The 14,396-nt window shown below is 45.7% G+C and overlaps 1 protein-coding gene across 6 annotated transcripts in view; it reads left to right on the top strand.

The window, feature by feature from the left end:
• ATP2B4 (ATPase plasma membrane Ca2+ transporting 4) overlaps window positions 1–14,396 on the top strand; it is an 83,469-nt gene that overhangs the window by 40,135 nt on the left and 28,938 nt on the right. For all 6 annotated transcript variants that reach the window (XM_025040481.1, XM_025040483.1, XM_025040479.1 and 3 more), the window contains 5 exons: window positions 1,542–2,196; window positions 11,872–12,069; window positions 12,697–12,954; window positions 13,422–13,547; window positions 14,019–14,141. In XM_025040481.1, the coding sequence (XP_024896249.1) occupies window positions 2,004–2,196; window positions 11,872–12,069; window positions 12,697–12,954; window positions 13,422–13,547; window positions 14,019–14,141 (898 nt within the window). In that variant the 5' untranslated portion in view covers window positions 1,542–2,003. The remainder of the gene's footprint in view (window positions 1–1,541; window positions 2,197–11,871; window positions 12,070–12,696; window positions 12,955–13,421; window positions 13,548–14,018; window positions 14,142–14,396) is intronic.

Raw genomic sequence — 14,396 nt, 5'->3', positions numbered from 1 at the left:
GGAGTATAATATTAAGAAACAATAACAACAACAAAACAAAACCCTGCTTACTTAACCCTTTGTAAGTCAGAGTAGCTCTAAAAATCTATGGTAGAAGGAGGAGGCAGAGGGCACATTGGGAGAGGGGGTATGTAACCACCTCCATCCAAGGGGAACCCGCTGAGAACAGGACTGATTGGAATCAGCAGAAACTTTGGCCACATGTGATTTTAGGAAAAGTGGTTGGTAAGAGACAAGTCCTTACCTAATCGTTCTTGTGCTTGCTCACCTTCTAGAAGTGAAGATGTCATCTATTCATTAGAGAGATGTTGACCAGAGCTCCTTTCCACCCCCTGGTAACCAAACTCAAGCAGTGACTACTTAACCAGGGCTGGGTCTCCTGTGTTCTGGCACTAGACTGAGGAAAAGCCCCTCCACATTTAAATGGCTGATATGTGGCAATGGCTCCAGCATGACACACAGCGGCCCCTCTGAAGCTGAGAACAAGGCTCAGGATAAGCCTTCTTCTCACCTTCAGCCCTCCATATCTTCACCTACACATAGTTCCACCCCAGTCAGCATGCATGAGAGGTAAAACATGCCTTTCCGAGGGGAGGAATGCTGATTTGAGACCCTCTGTTGCTCACTCATGCAGAGGCTAAATTGTTCTCCTGCTGACCTTGCTGTGGCCCTAGGCTCTATCTGAATTGAAAGCTTTCTTATCCCTGCCACCCCAGAGAAACTTTAAACATAGTTTAAACATAAGGGGGCAGGAGGACCTCTAAGGAGGAAAGATATTTTGAAGCCTAGACTATCTTTCCTCCTTAGAGGTCCTTCTGCCCCCTTATGTAAAAAGGTTCCACCCTGTTTCGACAACTGCCAGAGCATTTTACTCTCCCCTTCCCTCCAAAAGCATTTTTGGAGAGGGGCAGGGTTTAACTCCAAGACATGAACTTTCATGCCTGGCCTGCAGCAAACTGAAGAATTTCCATACAGCTGAAGGCTGAGTGTTCTAAGGGGCCTTAGAGGAACTGGGCATCTTCCATCAGATTGTCCTGGTTTATACATATGTGTGTTGGGACTAGGGAAGGGCACAGGGCATGGGAGAGGGTGGCAGACTGGCAGGCCACCCTCCAGATCACTTGGGTCTGGACTCCTTTTCTGAACCCTTCTCACCTCATAGAAGTGAGGTCAGATGAAAGGATTCTGTAATGGGTCCCACAAATAGACAAGGGAAGTTAGGGCCATTAGAGGTCATAACCTTTTAATTTCAAGTTTCTGAAGTTGTAGGATTTGTGTTACTTGGTCTGGTAGAGGTGAGATATGAAGACTGGGGTGTATCCTACAGTTTTTAATTTTACAGCCTGCTGGGGCCTCCCAGGGAGAAAGGGGGTTCTCCTGAGTTAGTTCACTCAACTGAGGCCTCAGCTATCAGCTTGGCTAAGGCATCAACTGTCACCTAAACCCTTATGCTAGAATGAGTATCTCTTGCTTGTGCAGGTGCTGAATCACTGTGGCTGCTCTAATTGTTTCTTTTTGTCTATTTTGAATCCTTATTCCAGAGATCCAGTTGTCATCGGTATCCTGGGAGCCCTTTTCCTTCTCCTGCTGCCTCTCTACCACCGCAGTTGCTGGCTGTTGCTAAGGTTGCCTCCATGGTAACATGCACATCTTGTTTATACCTCCATCTGGGCAAGTCGGTCTAAGCTAGGAACCTACCTACCCTGGACAACCACTTCCAGTACCACGTGGGGACACCAATCTTCGTGACACGTGGTCCGGCTTCCACTCAGTTCCCCCATCCTCTTCCTCTTCTCGCTGCCAAGCCTCATACAGGAAAAAGGATCTGGGCTAGAGACTCTGAAGCTTATTGCACAAGATATAGTCCATCAATTTCCTAAGTGCTCTCAGGGAAGCAAGAAGGAAGAAGGAAGAAGTGAGGCAGAGAGGCAAGGGACACTGATCAATTGAAGGGAAACTCCACATTTTTTCTCTTGTCGAGGGGTTTGGTAACAGGAGTCAAAATGACGAACCCTACAGAACGTGGCCTGCCGGCCAATTCAATGATTGAAAGCCGTGAAGGGGACTTTGGCTGCACAGTAATGGACCTGAGGAAGCTCATGGAGTTGCGCTCAACTGATGCAATGAACCAGATCAATATCCACTATGGAGGTGTAATAAATCTCTGCAGTAGACTGAAAACCAACCCTGTGGAAGGTAAAGGCCATGACAGGAGTGGGGAATTGGAGGATGATGGATGGCTAGTGTTAAAAAATACTATTTTCCCAGCTTCTAGAGAAGGCATATTTCTGGAGCCCTCACTGGTATATCTGTGTCTGGTGGGGAAAGTATGGTATCTGAAGCACTAAAACGAGGTGAGGACATAGCCATTTTTTTCTCTCCAGACATGATGTTTAGGGACTGTGTTATCATTCGCTGAAGGTCATTCTTTCCTCCTTTTTCTGTATCAATGCACAGAAAGAAAGATATGTATTTCTACTTTGGAAACATTTATGTTAGAGATGCTTTTATCAGTAAATAATCACATCAAGTCCCTTAGTCTATATCAGTCTGATTGCAAAAGGGTTTAGATATAATTCTTCCCCACTCTGACCTTACAGTGTAATTGGGGAGGCTGGGACAAAAAAAGTAAATAAGTTCATCTACTCGATGTAGCACTTCACTAACGTATACATTTAAAAATAGGGTGATAAATCATAAAGTATAGAGTCGTACCCGCCAAATCGTTGAATTACTCTGTTTCCTGTCAGTGAATTAGTGATGATTTTTTCAATCCTGCCTGATGCACTTTTAGCATAATTCTTCTTAATCTATACTTAAAAGAGTATGAAAAACTCAGCTTTATGCTTGCCTGGCTTAGCCTAATCACCCAATGAGCCATGGTAAAATGAAATTTTGCCTCATCAAAATGGAGAAGGAACAAAATGAACCTTGCTTTGTCACTTTTGTGTGGTTCGGCATTTCTGCTACAGATTTTTATTTGGTCCCATCTGTCAGGCAGGCACCATGGTTGAATAGCATGATATGGAGCAAAGATCTTGTCCTTTAGATGCCTTAAGGTACGCTATTTCTGAGCCTTCCTTTGGAAGCCACATCATATTTCTTGCCAGTTCTAAGAAGTTTGACACCTAGCCAAAGCAACAAGCTAGTGATTTGAAGTCCAGACTTTAGGAATTTTTTTTAAGGAGAATTTTATTTAGCTATCTGTATATTGCCTATGTCTTGTATTTTTGTTGTTGTCGTTGTTGTTGTCGTTGTTGTTGTTGTTGTTGTGTGTGTGTGTGTGTGTGTGTGTGTGTGTGTCTGAGAGAGCTACCTTACATGTTCTCTTTACTTCTAGAATTCAGTTTTCTATCTTACAGGCTTTGAGTTGAAATACTAGCTCTATCATTTACTAACTGAACAACATTGAACAGTTCACTCAGCCTCTCTGAGTCTGTTTCTTCTTTGAAAATAATGTTTATACCTAGCCCATAGAGTTATTAGGATTAAATACTATAATGTATGTATAGTGCTTGTTTATAATGGGGATTCAATAAATTAGTCGTCTCAGATTAAAACAGAGCTCATGTGTCTGAAGATATTTGCCAGAATATGAGTGTCTATGGAGTACAATGTGTCATTATATCTCTAGAGTTACTGCTTGTGTAACTGTGACAGTTGTCCATTTTGTCCAGTCACCTCTTGATGTCTAAAAGAGATCTGGTTGAGGTGGCAGAGCTTAGTTGCTCTCATGTGGCTCAGTCTTTGCCTTTTGGCTGGCATCTAAAGACTGTCCTTTGGCACTACTTACTTCTTGTCAGCCAGATTTCTTTATTCTACCATTTTTTGGGGTAGTATTGACCTTAAAGAGAGGCTATTCTTATTATGTTTTCATTGAGATAATGCACCAATCAGAATTTAGATGGATCTTTCTTTTTCCCTATCTATCCTGTTCTTGATCCTTTTCGTCAGTTTGTTTCTCTCACAAAGTGAAACTCAAGAGTCCGAATAAGATGAAACCTAAGAACCTCTAATAGCAGGATCTGGATTTTCCTCTCAATTCTCCAAATCTTGTCTCATAACTGCTACTGTTTACTTTCTGATTCCCAGAGAGCTTCCATTCCCAAAGGCCAACATATATCCTACTTTAATCTCAACATCGGATATCAAATGTTAATGCTCTTAGATTCTTTCCCAGTCTTGGATTCATACCTAGAGTTGAAAGCCACCCTTTCTGATGGCACGTGCCTCTGTTGCCACAGACTCTGGCTGTGCCTATATCCCAGTATCTCTACCATTGGTACAGTTGTCCATTGCCATTCTCCTGCTTCCTTAGATCAAAAATATGTACCCTGATTTGTTTCAATGTAAGACACTACAGTGGGGCTGGTCCTTGAGCTGGGGGATCAGGGTGTCAGAAGACTTTTCCATGAGTGATTTTCAGCTCCACAGTGCCAACAGTGACCTCCTCATGTGTGAGAGAGGAATAAAGGGATAGGAAAAGGAGACACTGAAGAGCAACACAGGAGTCTCTCCCTAGACAAGGGTGATGCTGAGCTGTTTAGTCGGGAAAGCTGAGAAAAAGAGCCTTGATATCCACGTCCCCCAATGAGCTGATGCTACAAAAAGACAGCCTATTCACAGAAGACCACACTGAGGTGCCTTACAGCCTAGCATGGTTGTGTCACCTATGGAAGGCACCTGTGGACTAATAAGAATATAAGAATTTACCTGGTGCTTGAATTCTGTTGGTTGGAAACCAAAATGAAGTAAAATTGGGATGATTGGTGTCTAGAGTATGACCGTCCTCCTTTATTTTCTGTTGAGTTAATAGCATCTTTAGTATAGATTGACAGATTTTTTTGAAACCAGAGCTACTAAGTGGCATTATGAAACTTGGGGGTTTATAACATTTCTGACACTAACATGGTTTTATTGTAGATTTACACAATTCTAGAGGGAAGTGGGACTTAATTTTAATTTGTATATTCTCTCCCCACCCCCTTTCCTCTCTCTCTCTCTCGCTCTCGCTCTCGCTCTCGCTCTCTCTCTTGATCTCTCTCGCTCTCTCTCTCTATCTCTGTTTCAACAGGCTAAAAAGTTTAAATTATTTGCCTAAGTTTTTACCACAGGGTAGAAAGAACACAATGAAATATTTTATATTTTCTGACTCACAGTCCTTTAATGCTCTGCTGCCTCATGCTAGAGCAGCAACAGAGAATCTCAGAAGCACAAATAATTTAAAAGTTTGTTTTATGTTTGTTGACATAAGAATATCCAAACTTATAGAGAAATTTTATGAGTTTATTTGAGCCAAACTGATTACATACTAGAAGGCAAGATCTCAAATTCTCTGGAAAATGATGATTTTACCATTTCTTTTATACATTTGAAATTAAGGAAGGAACATAAGGAAAATTACATGAAGGTGGGAGAAAGTGAGGCAGGGACTGGATTACAGGATAGTTAACAAGATCATGTTCTCTGTTGAGGGTGCCTACTCTTTTGAGGGGCTTGAAAAAGAGGCATTTCAAATGTGTGGTTAACCTAGATGCACAAGAACAGTGGACACAGCTGGCTTAAGGCAAAGGTAACCTTTTACTAGGGGAAGTTATATACCTGCAGCATGATTACCCACCATGACTTGCCCAGTTAGGAATTTAAGATCAGATCACCCTGTAAGGTTTCTTTAGGTTAGATTTATTACAGAGGCCCCTTTATATCCACATACTTTAATGCTCAATAAAATATCTAATTGAGACCTTACCAATGTTAATTTAATATCGGCTTGTGCTCCTTGAGGATACCTGCCTAGTTGGAATGAGAGGAGTTGCCCACTGGCCTGGAGTTGGTTAGACTCAAGAACACTCGGGGGTGCTCAGCTTCCCAACATTCAGCAACAACCAGAAACAAGGCTGAGTGTGAATGACAAAGGGAAGGAAAGTCAGGGAAACAGTGGGGGGCACACATGAGAGAAACCCAAGCCAAAAGAATATCTTGGAGGGAAGAGAAATGGTGGAGGTGAGCAGACGACCTCACACAGCCGGCCAGAAAGCAAGCTACGCTGTGATGTGAGTGGTTCAGGCAAGTCTAGTAGCTTCATAAAACAAATATTTAGTGCTTGGTAAGAGGGGTGGGAAAGATTTTCACAAAACTTGGGGGAAGCAGCATGCACAGCCATATGGTAGATGATTGAGAAAAAGAGGAGAGTAAAAGTACACTCCCTTCATCCCTCCTCCTCCTGCAGGGAATTCCAAGTTGCATCCTGGGAGTTCCCTGTCTGGTTTGAGTTACTGCCTAGGGCTGAATTAGGCCAACAATGCATGACAGCTGTGGACCTTCTCTTCTCAGCTCAACCCCAGGCTCTGCAAATTCTTTCCCATATAGCTCCTCCTTGCCCAGAACTGGATTTCTGCATTAGTTGGCATGATGGTGTCAGGCCAGGGGGCAGAGAAATCTCGATGAGGAGAGTGGTTAAGTCTTCCTGAACCTGAGCACCCTCCTTGCTTTCTCCCCTTCTCTTAGGCCTGGAACCCTTTGTACTGCATTCCCTTGGCAGCTTAGCAGAAACTTGCAAGTTTTGTTTTCATGTGAACCTTCTTGTTCCTGCCTTGCATTGAACCATCAGCTGAGGGTGGAAGGATGGCGTTCCCTCCTTGACTGAGGCCCGTGTGGGGTCTACTCTGGAAGTGAGGCTTTTGCTCTTTTTATTTAGCTCTGAGGTGCAAGCACTAGGGAGTGTGACCTGGATGGAAGCACATGCGTGCAGTAAGGGAGAAGGCAGTAAGTAAGAGGGCACTCGGGAGGCTTACTCTTCTATGCCAGAGTTGGAGTGTTCAAAACAGGCAGAGAGTCAGATAAGGGGAACATTTGCCAGAGGATGTGCCCACTTCAGCAAGAATAAGTCCATCATCCTCGTGCTATGATCTGGAGGAGACTACTTCATCTCTAGGGGCTGGAAGTCCAGCAGAGAGAGAACACATACCCAAGCTGCGGATGTGCTAAGCTGGAGACGCTGAAGTGTAGAAACTGCTCTTCGTCTTTAAAGGAATGGCATTTGACTAGCAGCAGGAGCCGGCTAAAGCCTGTAGGTTTCTATATTGATGTGAAGCTGCTCCTCCTCATGGCTTCCTAATTCAGAGTTTTTAAGGTAGGACTTGAAAGGTATTTTAGTCTCTGTTCTCATATACCAGAGAGGACTGCCTTCAGATCAACCCAAAGAAACCTCTCCCTTGTGCTATCTATGTGGGAAAAGATTCAGCTGCGTCTTTGGCAAGGTATCATAACTCAGACAGCTGGGAAGTCCCAACCTAGCCCTATCCTTCCTGGGGCTGAGCTGGTTCTGATAAGGGTCCCTTGGCCAACAGTCTTGGGCCTCCTAGGGAGGCTGGCCCTGGCCCTCTCCTGCTGGTGCCAGGCCCCTGAGGACTGGGCTGCAGCCTCTCCTCCCTAGCCCGAGGTCCCGGCACAGGCTCACAGCAGACGCAGATTTTCCACTGCTGTTCATATTGCCTCCTGCCTGGGCAGGAGCTGTGTCACTCCCCAGCACGGGCGGGGACGGGCAACTTCATGGACTGACATTCTTGTGGCCTCTCCCAGTGCCTGTGTTCAGTCTGGTCCTTAGGCCCAGGAGCCTCCTGATGGGGTGGCGCTTTCTCTCGTGTTCTTGGGAACAAGGTTTCCTCCCATTTCCTTGATGTATTTCTCAGGGAAGCCCTTTTCTTGTGTTTCCGGCATTCTCTCTCTGCCAAGTCTTCCTTCCCTCTCCAGGAAGCTGTATATTTGAGAAGCAACTGTGGAGATCAGGGACTAAAACCCTTTCCTGGTCTAGACAAGCATGAATGTGCAATTATAGCTCCTGAAAGCAGGTCCTGAGAACCTCTCGGGGACAGGAAGAATTGGAATGGAAAGCCCAAAATTGGGCTTTGGCCAAGCTCCCATTCCCACATGGCTTTCTGTGCCATGCCACATGTCTGAGAGACAATTCCCAAGGCTACTATGCTAACAGCCCAATCTGCCCTTCCCTGCCACAGGGCATTCTGGGAACTGGGACAGCTACATGGCTTCTTAAGGTAGCTATTGAAGAGCTTAGAGTGACTTAAGGTGGAGCAGATAGATAAGAGAAAATGGCAAAAAAGAAGTAAGTGTGTAGCTTTGAGGGCATCTGGGTAAGAGAAAGGCCTGACCTTTGTTTTCCATAATATGTCTTGTTTCATGTGTTTGGTCCAAAAATGGCCATAATAAGCCTTTATTGAGTACAAAGTCTATAGGTTAGACTCTGACAGACCTGGTGTTACCATCCCTGAGGACAGGAAAAAGACAGGACTAATTCACTCCCATCGTAAATAGTGGGAACTGGGCTAATTTGCTTAGAGGTGCAGAGGAGAGCAGAGTGGGCTGCCTGCAGTGAATGAAGTAGGGTGACCAACCTGTGCTGTTTGCCTGGGACTGAGGGGGCATTCTGAGGAGGCGGGAGCTTCACTGCTAAAACCCAGAAAGTCCCTGGCAAACCAAGACAAGCGAGTCACGCTGGAATGAAACCTCAGCTGAGTGCAGCCCTTCTACGTGCAGGTGGGCATCCAGCTGCTTCCTGGGAAGTGGTATAGCCTCTGCCACATACTAGGCTTGAGTAGTTATGTAACCTCTCCCGGTCTTAGTTTGCTTATATATTAAATGGAGTTAATTGTAGCTACCGCATAGGGTTTAGGATGTTTGAATGAGAAGACACAAATGTGCCTAGTGAAGCGTCTGGCACAGAAAAATCACTTAAATGCTAGCAAACTTATTTATTACTCATTCATCCAGTTTAGTCAGTAAATTTGTATGTGTACCATGTGCCAGACACTGCTGTGGACCTAAAGAACAAAGATAAAAATCCGGCCTTTGTGAAGGGGGATAGACAAACAGAATAATGACTACGTACACCTGAAACTAATGTAATATTGTATGCCAACTGTAATTGAAAAAATTTTTTAATTATTTTAAAAAAGAGTAAATGAATACATCGCATCATATATTAGGGGAGAAGACCCGTAGAGGGAACGATTGAGCAGGATAAGGGGAATGTAAAGCGCTGGGGTAGAGAAGCCATAATGTTAAATGCAGTGGTCCCAGTGGGCCACACTAAGAAGGTGACATTTGTACAAAGACCTGAAGGACGTGAGAGAATGAGTCCTACCTAGTGAAGAGGAATCCAAGCAAAAGAGACGTGAGCCCTAACATAGTGCATTCCAAGACCAGAGGGAAGGCTAGCTTGGCTGGATCTCACGACCAAGGGGAAAATTGTAGGAGTTGAGGGGTGGGGGGCCGGGAGCTCCTACAGGGCCCGTATAGGCCATCTTAAGGTCTTTGGTGCCCAGTTTCACGCCAAACAAAAGCCACCAGAGGATTGTGAGTAGGTAAGTGTCATGGGTTGGATTTTTAAAATATCATTCTGGCCACTCTTTTGAGGACAGAGAAATGAGGGGATAAGCAAGGAGACCAGGAAGAAGTTGTAATAATCCAAGCAAGAGATGATGATGGCTTAGACCAGGATGGTAACAGTGGAACAAGAGAAATGAGTGGACCTGGAATATATTTTGAAGGTAATGCTGGCTGATTCTTGACTAAATGGATTAATAGATGAGAGAGAGAGAGAGAGAGAGAGAGAGAGAGAGAGAGAGAGAGAGAGAGAGAGAGAAGACAAGGATGAGAACAGGGAGGGGCAGGGCTCTTTCACATGGGTGCTTCTAGCTCGGCTTTTGTTGTTGGGCCTTCCTTACTGGGACGATCCTTATTATGACCTCTAATTTCTGATGTCTTGGTTTGCCTTTATAGTCATGTATTCACCCTTGTTAAGGAGGGAACGAAAGGCCTGCTGTCTTCCCTTTATGTTGTGAATTGTGCTTCCTTGAGAAACATCCCAGGTAGATTCACAAATTATCAGAACTCCTATTTCCTTCAGGCAAACCTGGCCCTCTGGCACAACAGTCCCAAGTTGGCACAGCCTTGGTATCTAGGGTTCCTGGGGAGAAAAACCAGCAAGGCCCTGCCCCCTGGCATCTCTGCCTGTGCCTGCCTGGGGATCAAGATGCCCTGCCCAGGAACACTTTTTCCCCAGGCCCTTGCTTTTCTTTCCTCCTGGGAACTTGACTTCCCAGAGCGTGGAGGCAGGAGCCTCTGGGAAGCAGCCCAACTTACTTCCAATGTTTTGACCAAACCCTGCTCCCCTGCAGAGCTCAGCTGTAGGCCAGGGTGGTACTGCTGGGCACTGGGAGGCAGGAGCTGGGGTTGGGGGCTTAAGAACACTGGGCATCACTTTCCCGACCAGCTCCCTGTTTTCCTCTCCTAAGCACTAGCAAGCGGAGTGGTCTCTAGCCCCCAACTCCACAAGTGTGGATGCCAGTTCACCCCCCACTTTACCTCCAGGCAGGGTCCCTCATCTGCCTTCCCAGACAGATGAGTACCTCTCCTGGCGGTTTTGTTTTCAGGGTGAAGTGGAGGCTGTCTCCGACCTTGCAAACAGCACTCTCTTGGGTACCTATTTTCCCATTTTCAAAACCTTTTTCTGTCTGAATGTCTTCCTTAGATCTAACTCAGATCTCTCCTCTTGCCATTTAACACCCTGGGGTCCTGTTCAGTGGAGATGGAGAGTATATGTTTGCCCTCGTGCTACGCCCCCACCCCTGCCAGTAGAATACCCTGCATGCTGACCGAAGTCTGAAGAAGTCCTCTGGCATCAGCACCTCCTTTTTCTCCACGCAGTGCTGTCGTTGGCTTTTCCTTGCTCTCTGTGTGAAGTTCCACCCTCTGATTCTGTTAGTGGCTTGTCCCCTGATTCTGACCCTTCTCAGCTGCTGACGTTTTTTTCAGGACAAAGGCTGCCCCACCCTGCCAGTGGGGAACTCATCGAGCAGTGCAGCCAACAACTGCAAGTGCCAAGACCAGGGCTAATATGCTGCTGTGTGTAAACAACTTGATAAATGCCAACTGACAGTAATAGAAATTTTAGGATTTACCCGCTTCTCTTCAAGTGTAAACCCCTGGGGCCCAGCAAGGGAAGTAGGCACTGGGAATAATTAATTCTCTTTGCTCTCTGGGAACATGCCCAGAATATGTGTGCACGCCCGCGCAGGTACATGAGCACAGGTGCGTGTTAGTGGGAGCGTACAGGCAGTCAGGATGGGCTACCATCAACTTTAGGCTCCACCTTTTTCGTTCTCTTTTTATTCAACCAGGATAGTAGTACTTCTCTTAGTACCTAATACTTAGTCTAAGTAGTACTTCTCTAAATACACAGTACTTAGTAGAATAGTAGTACCTCTTAGTGGTGTGTATGAGACGGAAAATGGAGGATATGCGTGCTCAAAGTTGGAGTCTCAGAGCCTCTGTTCTGTTGATCTCCTAAAGCCACTGGAACTTGGAGTCAGGACAACTGGTGGGGCTGTGTCTCCTAGCTTCCTAGCATGACCTTGAGCAGATAGCTTCTTCTTTCTGGCCTTTGTGTGTTTTTAAATCATCACCGGCATTTATATGTTAACGTGAGAGAGAAGTTCTGTGTGAGTCCTCGGAAACGTTTAAATGTCTGCGTTCTTAGTGCTGGAGCCTGAAGCGTACTCAATGAGGAGGACATGAAGTTTTAGGTCCAGGTTAGCTTAACCCAGAGAGTAAGAGGAGTGAGTGAACCCCGTGACCAACTTGTCTCAGTTTGTCCATTTCTAGACTGAAAGTTTCACACCCCTGAGTCCTGGGCAAACTGGGATGGTTGGTCACCCTAACTGGATCTCATACTTGGGCAGATCAGGAAGCAAAGGGTCTTTTTTTTAAAGAGGTCTTTTCACTGCCTTCTTCTATCATTCATCTCTTCCCCTTTTTTCTGACTCATTCATCCCACTCCTATCTCCTTTTCAGGCCTATCTGGGAACCCGGCAGATCTGGAGAAACGTAAGCAAGTGTTTGGACAGAACTTAATCCCTCCCAAAAGGCCCAAGACCTTCTTAGAATTAGTGTGGGAAGCCCTTCAAGATGTCACACTCATCATCCTGGAGATCGCGGCCATAATCTCCCTGGTCCTGTCCTTCTACCGCCCCCCTGGTGAAGAAAATGAACGTGAGTGTCTTAAACAGCCCAACATGACTCTGATCAGTTTCTTTGTATGATCACCAAAAAGCACTTAGTGTTGGTGGTTGACAGATTATAACTTGAAAGTTTTCCCTCATTATCCAGGGTGGGTTCTCCAAAGGAAGCCAACAAGTAGCTAGTAAGCTATTCTTCCAACCCATTCTCATTCCAGGGTCTTTTACCCCTTCTCCCATCAAATCCTTATTGAGAATGCCCAGAATCCTCTACCCTCACCCAACCAACAAAGCCCTGCTTCTAAAAAGTGCCCCCACCAATGTCATTGGCATTTGAGGACATAGCAGTGGGAGCCTGACCATATTGGGAATCATAAGTTCTTTACATGTAAATTGCCTATAATTTGCATTGACGTGTTCTATGCTGTTTAGTCATTTGCTTCTTTTGGGTTAACATAAATAGGTACATGGTGATAAAATGATGCCCAATCCTTCTGCCCTTCGGTATCCTCAGAAGATAGCTCTTCTGCTTAAGAGTTTTATTTTTTATAATTCTCCTTCCCTGACTTTCCATTCTGTGGTATTGAGGAAGCACTAACCATTTTTAATGTCAACAGAAGCCCCTCGGTGATTCTTTCTTTCTGTCTTTTCCCTGGGTTAGAGTGTGGTCTACCCGTAAGTAGCCCAGAAGATGAAGGGGAGGCAGAAGCCGGCTGGATTGAGGGGGCAGCCATTCTATTCTCGGTGGTCATCGTAGTGCTAGTGACAGCCTTCAATGATTGGAGCAAAGAGAAGCAGTTCCGGGGGCTACAGAACCGCATTGAAAAGGAACAGAAATTCTCTATCATCCGGAACGGTCACATCATCCAGCTCCCTGTGGCTGAGATCGTGGTGGGTGATATCGCCCAAATCAAATATGGTGAGAGCTTCGTGTTTCTCCTACCCATGTCACCCTTTCTATTTGAGATTCAGGTCTTTTGGCATAAGGACCCAAGAAGATAGGACCCAAAACTGAATTAGCTTCTAGGTTAACATTTAAGGAGGTTGTAGGAAGAAAATTCAAAGAAAGAAGTAACTGAAACTCTTCCAAAAGATTGTCAAACTTTTGTGTTTGAAATCTTGTGTCTTTGAATTTAAAGTATATAATATTCAGGTCATAGGAAGGTATATGGGGATCAATAATTGTTTGAATTTATCATACCTGGAAAGGAGTCTCGTCCGTGGTTGTCAGAGCTGAAGTTATCTTTCAAAGGCTCTCCAACTACTCCCTGGGCCATTGCCTCTAAGTAGGGCCCCGAGGGCAGCCCTTAGATGGGGTTGGATGGTGGTCCTCACCCTCCACCAGGCTCTTACCTCCCTTCTTTCCCCTCCCCGCCTGTGCGCCAGGTGACCTGCTGCCTGCAGATGGGATCCTGATCCAGGGTAATGATCTCAAGATTGACGAGAGCTCTCTGACGGGGGAATCGGACCATGTCAAGAAATCCGTGGAAAGAGACCCCATGTTGCTCTCAGGTATGGCCTGTGGCTACCCCAGTCCCCTTTCTGCCTCCCCCACAGACAGCCAGGCCACAGAGATCTGACCCAGACCCTACTCTTCTCTTCTGGCCCTGCCCCATCTCCTTCCCCTGGGTTCACCTGGGGCAGTGGCATATTAGTGGGTTGAATACAAGGATATCAGGTAACCTAAAAGAAGTTCTCTGTGCAGGGGCCTTCAAAGGGCTCTGCTGGCTGGGAGTGGGGGCTGGGGGTGGGCAGGAACTGTACTCTAAAGCAGTTAGACGCGTTTATCTCCTTATCTCCAGTTTTCTTGGTCTATTTTAAATGGTCCCAGCTCCTGACCCGTTTCTACTATCTGCTGAGTATATCTTTATCCATGCCCCTGCAGGGAGGAGGGGCTGTTTTTTTCTAAGTCTGTATTTCATGCCAGAGCATGGCTAGGTGTGAGAAAGCAACACTTTTCCCATCTTCTCCTTTCTCATACAGGGACCCATGTCATGGAAGGTTCTGGCAGGATGGTCGTGACTGCTGTGGGTGTCAACTCCCAGACTGGAATCATCTTTACCCTCTTGGGGGCCAGTGAGGGAGAAGAAGAGAAGAAGAAGAAAGGTAAGAGGCATTCAGAATGAGATTCTTTCATCCCATTCCCCATGGACAAACTAGGAAGCAAGGGAGCAGATCTGGATGGAAGAATCTGCTGGATGAAAAGTCAGGTATCCAAACCCCTTGCCGAGATAAAAATGTCAACGCTGGCTCTCCAGGGTGCTCAGATGAAAACCAGATCCTGGCTCTAGGCTCCCAAATCAGGCTGCATTTGAGCTTTGGTTCCTGTGCCTATCGGTAGGTTGCAAAGAGGTGAGTTAT

Source organism: Pteropus alecto, unplaced genomic scaffold, assembly GCF_000325575.1.
Source record: "Pteropus alecto unplaced genomic scaffold, ASM32557v1 scaffold359, whole genome shotgun sequence".
NCBI classification, from domain to species: Eukaryota; Metazoa; Chordata; class Mammalia; order Chiroptera; family Pteropodidae; genus Pteropus; species Pteropus alecto.
The sequence above is the reverse complement of the archived record's forward strand: the minus strand, read 5'-3'. Positions and strand labels throughout refer to the sequence as shown.